This window comes from Mytilus trossulus, chromosome 9, assembly GCF_036588685.1.
Source record: "Mytilus trossulus isolate FHL-02 chromosome 9, PNRI_Mtr1.1.1.hap1, whole genome shotgun sequence".
Classification (NCBI taxonomy): Eukaryota; Metazoa; Mollusca; class Bivalvia; order Mytilida; family Mytilidae; genus Mytilus; species Mytilus trossulus.
In genome coordinates this window covers 28,530,948-28,546,180 of record NC_086381.1, presented here as the reverse complement: position 1 = coordinate 28,546,180, position 15,233 = coordinate 28,530,948, and the positions used below count along the sequence as shown (strand labels likewise).

Below are 15,233 nucleotides of genomic sequence, written 5' to 3'. Positions count from 1 at the left end.
TGAGAAAATATAATAGACTTTTCCACACTGAATTTGGTGTTAAAAGTGGTTTACAATGAATTATTTTAATTTCTTCTATCAAATAATCATAGCAATTAATGTTTCATAAAACAACTCTAATAACAAATTTATGACAAGTTTGGTCATAGAAATTTTGTTGTAAGAAATAATAGTGTTTTCATTTGATTTACATCTAATTCTTTACTGCCATTATATATATTTAATATCTTAACAAAGTATATACTATTTTTGTCTTAAACATAAGAAACAAGTGAAACTGAGAGCTACTGCTCACTAATGATACCCCAGGCCAAATATTTGATGGTAAACAGGAAGTTGTTAAGTGATGAATCTGAAAACATATCACATGGTATAGCTGACTTATATGAAACCCGAAACCAAATTTCAGAAATCCTTTAAATGCAGTTCCTGACAAGGATGCAAAACAGTATACTCCCACATTTTTTTTTTTAAAGTAGGCCGGAGTATAATCATAAGAAAAAGATACTAACCCCATTGACAGCCCATACAGATATGTACAGTGTATTAAATTTGGTCAAAGTTTTGGTTTCCACTTTAAACAGTTGAACTTTTCCTTCATCACCATGATCTGTGTTAGTTTTTGTATGATAATATTTCTCATCTGTATCCTAAAAGAAATATGTATGAAATTGAAATCTGGAAAGAAAAAACCTAAAGAGCTTGCATGTGCTACCAATACTTAAGAAAAAGCTTGTTTTACTATTAGGACATTTGAAACTTTACTGTATATATATATTTATCTTTATGCTATACATTTAATCAGATTTTTGCATTGTTCCATACAGGAAGAATTATCAATCACATCAGAATTTCTTTGCAAAATACCAGAAACAAATCAATAAAATTGAGAATGGGAATGGGGAATATGTCAAGAAGACAACAACTTGATTAAGTCAAATCATATATACTCCCTTTCAAACTTCTATTGGTCTACATGTAATAGCTCTACATCAAATTTATAATATTTTACATACTGCATTTAAATCCTGGCCCAGATAGGTAGACCCCACAGCTACTTTATAATGGTCTATATCAGAATGTAGGTCACTGAAGCCTAACCAGGCCAGATTTACAGCTCTCTGTGACCAGAGCATCCATCCTGTAGCATGTCTTAGGAGTTCAGGATCAGCAGCATGGTCAGTTGTTATAGCAAACATACCTAATCAACAGAAAAACAATACTTTAAAACTATTGAAAGAAAAGTTTACCATGGAAAGTACTTGAGAAACTTATAAAGGCTGGTATGATTTATGTGTAAATATCTAGTTACAAATCTACCTATCATTATATAGTGACATAATTAATTTGCTTTACCTTGTAGAATCAACTAAAGGTTGCATACCCAAAAGACAATAATTTAAACACTTAAAAATGGTTTATGTATACGACTTTTATACTTAATTGAAGAATATCACTAAATAGTACAGTTCCAACACAAAATCCTAAATGTATATAAAAATTTGTAAGGGTTCCGCGGAACCCAGTGTCTCGCCTACTTTTGCTGAAATTCACAGGCTCAACAAAATGAGGAAAAAAATCAATAAAAATATTCCTCTTGAAACTATCTTTTGATTTTAAGTAGCTTCTGTCCAAGTTTAGTAAAAATCCAGGATAGTTTATGAATCTAATAAATGTTTAAAAACTTTAACTGCAGACTGTATGTAATGTTAACTGGAAGAAAACTTAGTCCATTTATAAGTAAAATACAGATACACAGGTACAAAATATTATCAAAATTTCCTTCTAAATACTAGCTTATGATCTTAAACAAGCTTCTGTTTAAGTTTGGTACAAATTAAAAGTAGCAAAAGAAAGTATTTTTTTTTTTTTAAATTTAACCACAGAGTGAACATGTTATTTCCTGGCAGAAAATCTAAGTCCATTTAAAAGTAAAATACGGAAAAAATGGATTTATTTTTTTACAAAATTTCCTTATGCATATTATCTTTTGATCATAAACTAGCTTCTGTCTAAGTTTGGTACAAACCCAGGATAGTTTAAGAAAGTTATTAAAATTTTAAAAACTTGAACCACAGAGTGAATGTAATGTTTCCCCGCAGAAAAACTAAGTCCATTTATAAGTAAAATAAGGAAAAAATGGAATTTTATTTTTACAAAATTAACATTTGGATACTATCTTATGATCATAAACAAGCTTCTGTCCACGTTTGGAAGTAATCCAGTATAGTTTAAGAAAGTTATTAAAATTTCAAAAACTTTAACCACAGAGTGAATATTTGTGGACGCCGCCGCTGACGTCGCCGACGGAATGTAGGATCGCTTAGTCTCGCTTTTTCGACAAAAGTCGAAGGCTCGACAAAAACATACCTCGAGATGGTGGAGAACTGTCTACAAACAATCCAGGGGAGGTAGAATTTATACATACCTCTAGAAGGTGGAGAACTGTCTACAAACATTCCAGGAGAGGTAGAATTTATACATACCTATAGATGGTGGAGAACTGTCTACAAACAATCCAGAAGAGGTAGAATTTATACATACCTCTAGAAGGTGGAGAACTGTCTACAAACATTCCAGGAGAGGTAGAATTTATACATACCTCTAGATGGTGTAGAACTGTCTACAAACATTCCAGGAGAGGTAGAATTTATACATAACTCTAGATGGTGGAGAACTGTCTACAAACAATTCAGGAGAGGTAGAATTTATACATACCTCTAGAAGGTGGAGAACTGTCTACAAACATTCCAGGAGAGGTAGAATTTATACATATCTCTAGAAGGTGGAGAACTGTCTACAAACATTCCAGGAGAGGTAGAATTTATACATACCTCGAGATGGTGGAGAACTGTCTACAAACATTTCAGGAGAGGTAGAATTTATACATACCTCTAAATGGTGGAGAACTGTCTACAAACATTCCAGGAGAGGTAGAATTTATACATACCTCTAGAAGTTGGAGAACTGTCTACAAACAATCCAGAAGAGGTAGAATTTATACATACCTCTAGAAGATGGAGAACTGTCTACAAACAATCCAGAAGAGGTAGAATTTATACATACCTATAGAAGGTGGAGACCTGTCTACAAACATTCCAGGAGAGGTAGAATTTATAAATACCTCTAGAAGGTGGAGAACTGTCTACAAACATTCCAGGAGAGGTAGAATTTATACATACCTCTAGAAGTTGGAGAACTGTCTACAAACAATCCAGAAGAGGTAGAATTTATACATAACTCTAGATGGTGGAGAACTGTCTACAAACAATTCAGGAGAGGTAGAATTTATACATACCTCTAGAAGTTGGAGAACTGTCTACAAACAATCCAGAAGAGGTAGAATTTATACATACCTCTAGAAGATGGAGAACTGTCTACAAACAATCCAGAAGAGGTAGAATTTATACATACCTATAGAAGGTGGAGACCTGTCTACAAACATTCCAGGAGAGGTAGAATTTATAAATACCTCTAGAAGGTGGAGAACTGTCTACAAACATTCCAGGAGAGGTAGAATTTATACATACCTCTAGAAGTTGGAGAACTGTCTACAAACAATCCAGAAGAGGTAGAATTTATACATACCTCTAGATGGTGGAGAACTGTCTACAAACAATTCAGGAGAGGTAGAATTTATACATACCTCTAGAAGTTGGAGAACTGTCAACAAACAATCCAGAAGAGGTAGAATTTATACATACCTCTAGAAGATGGAGAACTGTCTACAAACAATCCAGAAGAGGTAGAATTTATACATACCTCTAGAAGATGGAGAACTGTCTACAAACAATCCAGAAGAGGTAGAATTTATACATACCTATAGAAGGTGGAGAACTGTCTACAAACATTTCAGGAGAGGTAGAATTTATACATACCTCTAGATGGTGGAGAACTGTCTACAAACATTCCAGGAGAGGTAGAATTTATACATACCTCTAGAAGTTGGAGAACTGTCTACAAACAATCCAGAAGAGGTAGAATTTATACATACCTCTAGAAGATGGAGAACTGTCTACAAACATTCCAGGAGAGGTAGAATTTATACATACCTCGAGATGGTGGAGAACTGTCTACAAACAATCCAGGAGAGGTAGAATTTATACATACCTCTAGATGGTGGAGAACTGTCTACAAACATTCCAGGAGAGGTAGAATTTATACATACCTCTAGAAGTTGGAGAACTGTCTACAAACAATCCAGAAGAGGTAGAATTTATACATAACTCTAGATGGTGGAGAACTGTCTACAAACAATTCAGGAGAGGTAGAATTTATACATACCTCTAGAAGGTGGAGACCTGTCTACAAACATTCCAGAAGAGGTAGAATTTATACATACCTATAGAAGGTGGAGACCTGTCTACAAAAATTCCAGGAGAGGTAGAATTTATACATACCTCTAGAAGTTGGAGAACTGTCTACAAACAATCCAGAAGAGGTAGAATTTATACATAACTCTAGATGGTGGAGAACTGTCTACAAACAATTCAGGAGAGGTAGAATTTATACATACCTCTAGAAGTTGGAGAACTGTCTACAAACAATCCAGAAGAGGTAGAATTTATACATACCTCTAGAAGATGGAGAACTGTCTACAAACAATCCAGAAGAGGTAGAATTTATACATACCTTTAGAAGTTGGAGAACTGTCTACAAACATTCCAGGAGAGGTAGAATTTATACATACCTCTAGAAGGTGGAGAACTGTCTACAAACATTCCAGGAGAGGTAGAATTTATACATACCTCTAGAAGGTGGAGAACTGTCTACAAACATTCCAGGAGAGGTAGAATTTATACATACCTCTAGAAGTTGGAGAACTGTCTACAAACAATCCAGAAGAGGTAGAATTTATACATACCTCTAGATGGCGGAGAACTGTCTACAAACATTCCATGAGAGGTAGAATTTATACATACCTCTAGATGGTGTAGAACTGTCTACAAAAATTCCAGGAGAGGTAGAATTTATACATACCTCGAGATGGTGTAGAACTGTCTACAAAAATTCCAGGAGAGGTAGAATTTATACATACCTCTAGAAGGTGTAGAACTGTCCACAAACATTCCATGAGAGGTAGAATTTATACATACCTCTAGATGGTGTAGAACTGTCTACAAAAATTCCAGGAGAGGTAGAATTTATACATACCTCTAGAAGGTGGAGACCTGTCTACAAACATTCCAGGAGAGGTAGAATTTATACATACCTCTAGAAGTTGGAGAACTGTCTACAAACAATCCAGAAGAGGTAGAATTTATACATACCTCTAGAAGGTGGAGACCTGTCTACAAACATTCCAGAAGAGGTAGAATTTATACATACCTCTAGAAGGTGGAGAACTGTCCACAAACATTCCAGGAGAGGTAGAATTTATACATACCTCTAGATGGTGGAGAACTGTCTACAAACAATCCAGAAGAGGTAGAATTTATACATACCTCTAGAAGATGGAGAACTGTCCACAAACATTCCAGGAGAGGTAGAATTTATACATATCTCTAGATGGTGGAGAACTGTCTACAAACAATTCAGGAGAGGTAGAATTTATACATACCTCTAGAAGGTGGAGAACTGTCCACAAACATTCCAGGAGAGGTAGAATTTATACATACCTCTAGAAGTTGGAGAACTGTCTACAAACATTCCAGGAGAGGTAGAATTTATACATATCTCAGCACTGTTACAAGAAATTAAGGTCACATAATAGGTCACTCCATCATGTAAATCAAGTCCAGAAAATACATAGGATCTTGATATACCATTGACCTGGAAAAAGCAAAGAAAACAAAATAAAATTACTTGCAAATGATAACCAGACCGTATGTCATCATGGTCATGTATTATCAAAACAGCAAACACTTAAAATTTAAAAAAACAAGTGATGATGCCAATTAACTTACTGATTGTGATGACAGCATAAATTCTCCTCCAATATGAGAATTGATAGACAGATACTGTCTTTTTATATATGACTCATCATCATCAATGGCCCAATCCACCTTCATTGATGTTCTATAAACCTGTGTCAATCCATTAATTCCAAAGTCAGTTGAGAAAGTAGGTGTTGTAGTTATCACAGGAGCTGATGTGTCCACCAGAAAACCATTGGATGTTAATTCTGACCATAAACCTAAAATCATATTAGACATTAATTCAATAGTATTTTCTGATGATGAAAAAAAAGACCAACATGTGTGAAAGATATTACCATTTAAGGAAGAAGGGTCTAGTAAATTTTGAAGGGAAAGACAATCTTTGGGCCTGTGTGTTGATTACAGGAAATTGAACATTAATATTATCAAAGATGCATATCCGACTACTTTAACAGAGGATGATATACTGACTCACTGAATGCAGCTTAGTGAGTGCCTACCAATCATCTTATCTTAGAGGTGATTTATACAAAAATGTTACAATAAAAATTAGATTGTGCAATGCAGAGCAATCTTTAAAAAATTGTTAAGACAGCAATACAAGGATTGCAGTGGCATGTTCTAGTTGTGTATCTAGATAATAAATAGTATTTGGGAAAATATTTGATGAACTATCAATTAATTTGCTGTCTTTCACATATTATGATTAAATTGATACAGAATTAAAGCTTAAAGCAATTGAATATCTCTGACCTATGGTGTCAACAGAACTTGTGCTGATCCTTCTAATGTATGGACAATAGTCAAGATGGAGACCACTGACAAATATTTTTGAATTAAGATCTTTCATCAGACTAGTTCCTTATTACAGAAGATTTATCTTTTTTTTTTTTGTCAAAAATTCAAAAATTATATTAACAAAAAGAACACAGAGGACGTGAATTTAGAGAATTTTCAAATAGACAAGGACTAAGGAGAAATTTGCTGAACAAGAAAAAGTAAACGCAAAAGAAATTATCAAGATTTCTTGAAAAGTAAGTTCAGAAACTTTTCAAAATTTTATATAAAGTCAAACATTTGTAAAAATTCTCCACTTATAATCATACTTTTTGAGTTAATGATGCAATAAATGTTTTCAAATAGATTGATCTGCAGCATATATTTTATAACATTTTATTTTAAACTATATTCTTTTAGGTTCTTTTATCTAGAACAGGAATTTAAGAGGGGGAATTGTGTTGTATTCTCTTTAATATGATTTACTCTGGCAAGAGAGAACCAAAAAGATCTAAAGAAAGATTCATCTACAGATCTGATCAGTATACATATTAAAGTGAGTATGAAACTTTCAAAGTGGCTGTACAATACGTTACAAGCAGTGATCATTCTATAGTAGTATAGATTAATGTCATCTGATACTTTATAATCACACAATATTTTAGAGTGGGAAAGGTGTGATTATATTTGATAACAAATACTACATATTTGAACCATTAAATTGTTAGTTGGTAAACCCTTAAGGTTCCACTAAAGTCAAAATATAGGACACTTCATAAACATCTAAACTTTGCCTGTATTTTTCAACCTATAATGAATAAAGTCATAAACTATGAGAACATATGTTCATTTAAACATACTTTATACATACACATTGTGTAAATTGTAAATAAACTTGAAATTGTTATGTTGTGGCCAAATTTACCGGTTCTTGGGGTGAACACTAAATTTTCAAAAAAATCTGCAGGCCTGCAAGACGACTTAATTTGCTTAAAATTGGTATGGACGAATACTGTTACATGTAATGCAGGGCAAGCAGATGCTGATTTGTCACATACATATGTTTTAATGGCATATTTGTCCAATTTCTGTATTGTACCTTGGATATTCGTTCACTTAGATACCTAAAATTAACTGAAACTCGAAAATCAATACATTTTATAAAAAATCAACATTCGCTTGCCCTGCATCACATGTAATAGTATTCGTTTATACCAATTTTAAGCAAATTAAGTCGTCTTGCAGGCCTCCAGATTTTTTTGAAAATTTACTGTTCACCCCAAGAACCGGTTTGGCCACAACATAACAATTTCAAGTTTATTTACAATTTATACTTTGTGTATATGTAAAGTATGTTTAAATGAACATATGTTCTCATAGTTTATGACTTTATTCATTATAGGTTGAAAAATACAGGCAAAGTTAACACTTACCATGCGGTACCCGTCTTTTGACGGGCGGACCCTAATAACCGTTATTTGGCTCTAATGGCGTTCCATACTTTTAGAAGTCCACTTTATGATACTTATTTTAAAAGTTATGCATGTTCTGTCAATCTGAGGTTATCCATATTCACGTTTCTCATGTATAAGTAGCATTTTGAGCACAAATACGGACTTGGAAAATTGAAATTGGCTAAAACTCGGTTTTCTGGAGGGGTAGGCTTCACATCTGTATCTTACACAAGAAGTTCAGAGGCATAAAACTGGCAAAGATAGTGCAAACCCACAGCCATATAACTACTGATCATTGTTATTATTGAAATACGCATAAGAAACAACTACTTCCGGTTTTGGGTCCATTCGAAGTCAAAAATCGGCAAAATTCGTGAAATTCGGTATTTTGGGTCCAAATGACCTTCTGTAGACCGATGAATCAAGATCAGATTCACTCCGACCTAACAACTGTTGGGGTCTATTTGTTCACTAGGGTCCACTCTACACACAGGCTACAGCTGGATACCTTAACCAGCAACCCTGGGTCTTCTGGGTCAAGAGAAGGGGTGAAAAATCGGCAAAATTGACGTTTTTTGCACCTGTTGACCCACTTTGGGGCAAATTCCCGTTAAAAAAATTCCGCCTCCTCAGCCCGACCACCCCACCCCGTGATCACCTGTATTAGATTTAAAGAAATCAATATGCTACAGCAACAGGGCTAAGCTCATTTGCATATACTTTGCATATTTTTGCAAATAAACGAAAATGAGACATTTTCTAAAAACAATTCCGCATGGTAAGGGTTAAGATGTTTATGAAGTGTCCTATATTTTGACTTTAGTGGAACCTTAAAGGTTCAATAATAAATGAATATAAAATTGTATGATACAAGATTGTTATTTTTGTATGAAATAAGCAAAGCAGTTTTCTATTTATTCAATATAAATCAGAACATTCAAAATACTGTTTACCATTTAATTTTACAGAATAATATTGTATCTTACCAACTTTATTGTAAGCTCTAACAGTAACAAAGATTCTCTGGTTTAATGGTAATCCTAGAGATATATTATAGAAAGCAGCAGTCTCTGTCAGATTTAGTTCTGTCTCTGGTATAATATCACTGCCTCCTTTGGTGGTTCCTGCCATCCATACATACTTCTCCAAACCAGACTGGGGATCAGCAAACCCGTACCACTTAGCTGAGATATAGGTCCTGTAAAATATTATTGGTAATTACAGCTGTTTCATTAAAATATGTTGGAGATTATTCTGAAAAATATTTATACTCAAATACAACTGTTTTGTTGAATCATCTCAAGTATCAAGTGAGAACTCATACCAGATTGCAGATCATCCAACACAAAACACTTGAGATATACATCCTGTTACACGTAATAACAGCTGTTTCATTGAAACACATCTGACAGGTATCAGGGAAAACTCAGATGAGACCATGTTTCAACAAAACATACATGCCATATAGCAGAAATATAGTTTTTGTGGAATATCAAAACATACATGTATTAACAGATTTTTCATTGAAACATGTCAAGGTAAAAACTTTGTAAATTACTGTTCCTGGTGTTATCAAATAAACCAAATAACAAGCACATAGACATGTTGAACACAATGAAACTTCTGTTACTGTTACCAAGAAATACATTAGGTGTATTAAAGATTTATACTTCTACTTCGCATGTAATAGACCACTTTCGAGTTCATCCGTCACCGGCAAAAACTCGTCAATTATATACGCCTTTATGACGTCATTTACCAGATAGAGGGGGTCGCCTGCATCCCTGCACTATATACTTTCATCAAGCGTCTTAGTGATCGTCATTGTGCAGGATAAACTAGAAATAATGGTTGCTCTGTAGGTACTTACTGACAATTCCCTAACGACAGCAGTGTTGATTATCTTTTTTGATAATTCAATTTGCCGAATAATTCGTACAATACAGAACTAAAGTTTTCAAACCACTCGCTCAGCATTGGAACGGAAGTGAAGACGCCCCTAAACGCACAAATGACGGTGATAAAGGCGCGTATAATTGAAGAGTTTTTTCCGGTGACGGATGAACTCGAAAGTGGTCTATTCCCACAGTACTCCTGTTTCTTTCCAGAAAGCAATACACCTGAATAGTATCTTACGTCATGGACTGGTATTCTGTATCAATGAATCCAGTTCCATCCTGAACTTTTCCAGCTACAGGGGCACTGTTGTCTATAACCACACCATCTGATGTCACAGTGGTACACATGTCTGCCGTGTTACATGCCGTCACTGTGGTATAATATCTCAGTCCTGTACCAAGATGGATGTTCTCTAACGTAAAGTCTGAAGTAAAACAAAATAATACATATGTAAGGTTTATTTATTATACATTGGGAATGATTTACACACTCATTGTTGTGTAAAATATCAGGCATGTACCAAATTAAAGTGAATGTAACTCTGAAATTGTAAATCTTCTGATTGAAGCTTTTAAAATGCTCTTCGATTTGTACTATTGTATTTTATTATCTATTTTTGAAGTTTGCTGTCTATTAATTTTGTCAAAGATCAAATCCTTCAATGGACCATAAGTCTTTGTTACTTTTAGAAGGGTTTTTCATTGATAATAATATTACGATATGTAATTCTCAGAGCTAGTTGCTTTAAAATATGTTCACATTTTGGTCAGGCTCCTACATAATCTTTAATGAGTAGTATTTTCTGGTCTATACATACCATATGTAATACCAACAGCCTGTTCCTGTAATATATCTTCACATTGTGGACAGGTCCCTACAGACACATAATAATCTTTAATAGTGGAGTGAGATTCATGGAAACCTTCCCAACTGGCATGTAGCACTTTAGTCTCTGTCTGGTAGTCAATGTCCTTGACACCTCCTGTCAGCTGACTTTTATCTCCATCATACACATGACCAGGTGTAGGTGGCGTTGTATCCACTTGAAAAGCCCAGGATGTGGCTAATGATGATAATCCTGCCTTGTTGAATGCCTAAATAAGTGAAAATATATATATCTGTATTTCATGGTCATAAAGATAGAATCTCTTTGAAATATTATATGTACAGAATAAAGAATTACATCTTAATTATCACAATTGTTGGGACTAAATACTGAAATGATTAAATATTAACATAAAAATTTATTATTTAACCATTTTAAAAAATCTGGTCACATTACATTTCAAATCAAGTCCATTTTCCATTATTTAAAGTTAAATTAAATAATCACTAGTATTTTTTAAAACATTTTTTAAGTATTATAATTTATGAAATATTCTCCGACAATAAAAACACTGTATAGACTATGTAAAATTACTCACTCTGACATTGATATAGTAGTAATGGCCATCTTTTAGATCTAGAGGACTATTTTTGTCTCTCTATCACAAATTACTTACCCTGACATTAATATAGTAGTAATGGCCATCTTTTAGATCTAGAGGACTATTTTTATCTCTCTATCACAAATAACTTACCCTGACATTAATATAGTAGAAATGGCCATCTTTTAGATCTAGAGGACTATTTTTATCTCTCTATCACAAATAACTTACCCTGACATTAATATAGTAGTAATGGCCATCTTTTAGATCTAGAGGACTATTTTAATCTCTCTATCATAAATAACTTACCCTGACATTAATATAGTAGTAATGGCCATCTTTTAGATCTAGAGGACTATTTTTATCTGTCATTCCACATTCCTCATCAACAACCTTCAGGTAAGACATCATATCTGTATATCCTGGCTCTGATCCAACTGACCACAGGTAATAATCTATACCAGACTCCAAGTCGAGGAACACATCCTTCCAACTAAAATGTCAAGAAGAAACATGTATGTATTGGTACAACAAAAGTGTCTAGGCCTGAAGAATAATGGGAGGACATCACAAGCTTCTAAAGCAATCGTGTTTAACAACAACTTGTAATGTTTGCCAATTATAATTTCAAGCATGGCAAGACTAAATATATATATATGAAGGATTTCTAAAAGAAATTTTGATAGACATTGATATTTATCAAATGTTTTACATAGTTCATAATTTGACCTTGATTTACCTAATTGTGTTGTTGATGTAATATACTTGCAAGTTATATTTATAATTAACCCTTGACCTTAACTCAACTTATTATGGATCTGTTTCTATTGGGGATGTTATATATGCATGTTGGTTATAGTTTAATCACAATTGAACTTTGATCCTACAATGCCTACACTAACTTAAAATGGATCTATATCTGTTGTGAATGTAATGTGCCTGTTTGTAAAATTGAATTTTGGTAATATGTCAAATGCTTATGACAATTATATATAAAAGGAATCATTGTAATAAGCCTGGTTCTTATCAATACCCTTTGACCGCTAACTTCTTTTCTCAGATCTTAGTTATATTCCTGTGCGCTATAATTAACTGTTGACTCTAACTGAACTCACCAAGGATCTATTTCTGTTGTGGATGTTATATGCCTGTTGGTTATAACTATCGGTTTATTACTGGTAACTGGTGGGGTTGTATCTATAATGACTTGCTCTGAAACAACTTCTGTTTCTCTGTTAGCAAAATCAACAGCTAGAATGTCAGAAACAATAAATTAATAACTTTGCAGTGTAATGATCAATGGTTATTCTCAATAACACTTGTGACGAACAACTTTTGCTTGCATATTTCATGTTGCAAACTTATGTGCAGCAGAGTTGGACAATAAAATGGGAAAAAAAGTTGGATTATACTTTCAAGCAATTTGTCATAAGGATAAGTATTTATGTTGGCAATTCTAAGATAGAATAAATGTAAATTTTTAGTATGGCTGTTGAATATTCAAACAAGAAACATATAACACAACAAGCTAGAAGACATATACAGGTAAACATACCTTCTAAAACAATTGAAAAGTTTTAAATTCATCGCAATAATCATATTTGACACTAATCCTTTCTATTAAAATTATATCTATTCAGCAAAAAGAAATTCAACTTCAATCATTATTATTTAAGTATAAACTTTAGAGTTGATTACATTCTACTAACCTTTTAGAGTAGCATAATACTTGTAACCGTTCTGCAAATTCAGTTGATGTAAGGCTTTATGTTGTAGCACTCCAACATTCTCAAATGCAACAACATCATTACCACCAGTAGACATACCTAGTAAAAATAAATCAGGCAGATCATTATAAACCTGCCAGATATAACTGGCATTCAGTCAACAAACAATAAAACTAGATATTCCCAAGGAAATATAAACTCATTATATTTAGATATAAGAAGATGTGGTGTGAGTGCCAATGAGACATTTCTCCATCCAAATAACAATTTAAAAAAAAAAAACATAATAGGTCAATGTACGGCCTTCAACACAGAGCCTTGGCTCACACCGAACAACAAGCTTGAAGGGCCCCAAAATTACTAGTGTAAAACCATTTAAACGGGAAAACCAACGGTCTAATTAATCTATATGAAAAAAAATCATATTTGTTCATTTTCCACCCATGTACACCCATACTTATATTTTTAGGAATAGGTAATCCTTCAGAATACACTTGCACCCCTAAAAGTTTATTGACAAATCTCTTTTACTGAATTGAAAGCAGAATAAAATCATTCGGTTAATGTGCTTTTCTCACCAATTCCTAGTATGTATTCTTTAATTCCAGATGGGTGTGGTCCATTGTTAAATTCTTCCACATCTTGGAAATTGTCCCAGTTTACATACATGTCTGAATCAGATGTCTAAAATAGAAAAAAAACAATATGATAAAACAAAAATGGATACTATTTCAATTAATAAAAAAAAATGTAACAGTTTTACACCAAATACGGCTAAACCAAAACAATTAATAGTTTGTTAAAAATTGGTGAAAAAAACAATAGTTTGAACAGTTTTTTACTAAAATGTTTAACTTAAATATGACATCTTTTCATATCATAGGATTTCTTCTAAAAATTCTATTCTCAAATACTACTTAACAGCTATAATAACTTCCAAAACTACCCAATCCTTCTAAATATTACAGCACAATAGATATGGATATATTAATATAAAACGTAATAAACAATGCATCAAAGTTCATTCGAATTGGTTAAAGCATTTTTGAGTAATTGTCGATATGTTAACAACAGACAGACAGACATTGGTATACCATAATATATCCCATAAACCGGCTTATAAAAATGATAAAATTGATAAGATTTTTGAGTGATAACTAAAATTTATTACATCACAGTAGATTTAAAATCAATCTATGCATCTAAAGTCCTGATCAAAATTTTAGTCTCAGCAGTGATTTGTTTTTAAAACCCTTCAAGAAAGCAATCAAATGAGTTAAGTGGAGATATACTGTATTTGGATTTAAAGACAGTAAGACATCATTGAAGTACAGTACAGTCATCTTGTATTATAGAAAAGTGGGAGACCTAATTAAGCCTAAGGCTGAATACCTACCTGATAGATTGTATTTATATTATGACCAATCCACAACCTTCCAGCGGTAGGAGGAGTAAGATCTACGATAATTCCATCACTACATGCACTGACAGCTGGTAATTGTAGTATCCAATCTTCATTCACTATAGCAGTCGGAGCAGCATATATGCACACTGTGTATCTTGTACCATGGACCAGTTCATTGTGTGTGAACTCCTCATTCATAAATTCTCTATCTGCAGCAAAATCATTGATGATTTTAACAAACTGTGCAGTTATTCATATAATATGTAGGGTTGTCAAATTGTACACTTTTGCCTTACCGGTTACTCGGATAATCGTTCGACTGATTAACCGGTTAACCGGTAGTTTAAGTTGGTGTTTGAAAGCCTTATCTATAGAACCCTACACATAGATATAAGATGTGATATGAGTGTCAATTTGACAACCTTTCATCCAAGTCATAAATACGCTTTTAGAATTGAAATTTTTCTTTAGCATTATAAGGCTTGTCCGTGAGGATTCCCAGCGAAATTTGACTTTTAATAATCAAATATACCGTATCAACTATAGCGGTTGTACGACTTTCAGATTGAAAAAAAAATATATATTAATATCGTAGATTTGAATATGTCATATGTCTGAAACCGATTATTCTTTCCTTTTCGCTTGTTGTCTCAGAAAGTAATGTG

The 15,233-nt window shown here is 33.3% G+C and overlaps 1 protein-coding gene across 1 annotated transcript in view; it reads right to left on the bottom strand.

Moving 5' to 3' along the window:
• The window catches only part of LOC134684536 (uncharacterized), a 33,711-nt gene that overhangs the window by 1,353 nt on the left and 17,125 nt on the right, over positions 1 to 15,233 (bottom strand). The window contains exons 12-23 of the mRNA XM_063543826.1: positions 14,560 to 14,777; positions 13,742 to 13,847; positions 13,146 to 13,262; positions 12,552 to 12,687; positions 11,746 to 11,929; positions 10,827 to 11,103; positions 10,247 to 10,433; positions 9,097 to 9,308; positions 5,907 to 6,136; positions 5,619 to 5,772; positions 1,017 to 1,201; positions 513 to 650 (exon numbers count right to left, since the gene is read on the bottom strand). Coding sequence (XP_063399896.1) covers positions 513 to 650; positions 1,017 to 1,201; positions 5,619 to 5,772; positions 5,907 to 6,136; positions 9,097 to 9,308; positions 10,247 to 10,433; positions 10,827 to 11,103; positions 11,746 to 11,929; positions 12,552 to 12,687; positions 13,146 to 13,262; positions 13,742 to 13,847; positions 14,560 to 14,777 — 2,144 coding nt within the window. The remainder of the gene's footprint in view (positions 1 to 512; positions 651 to 1,016; positions 1,202 to 5,618; positions 5,773 to 5,906; positions 6,137 to 9,096; positions 9,309 to 10,246; positions 10,434 to 10,826; positions 11,104 to 11,745; positions 11,930 to 12,551; positions 12,688 to 13,145; positions 13,263 to 13,741; positions 13,848 to 14,559; positions 14,778 to 15,233) is intronic.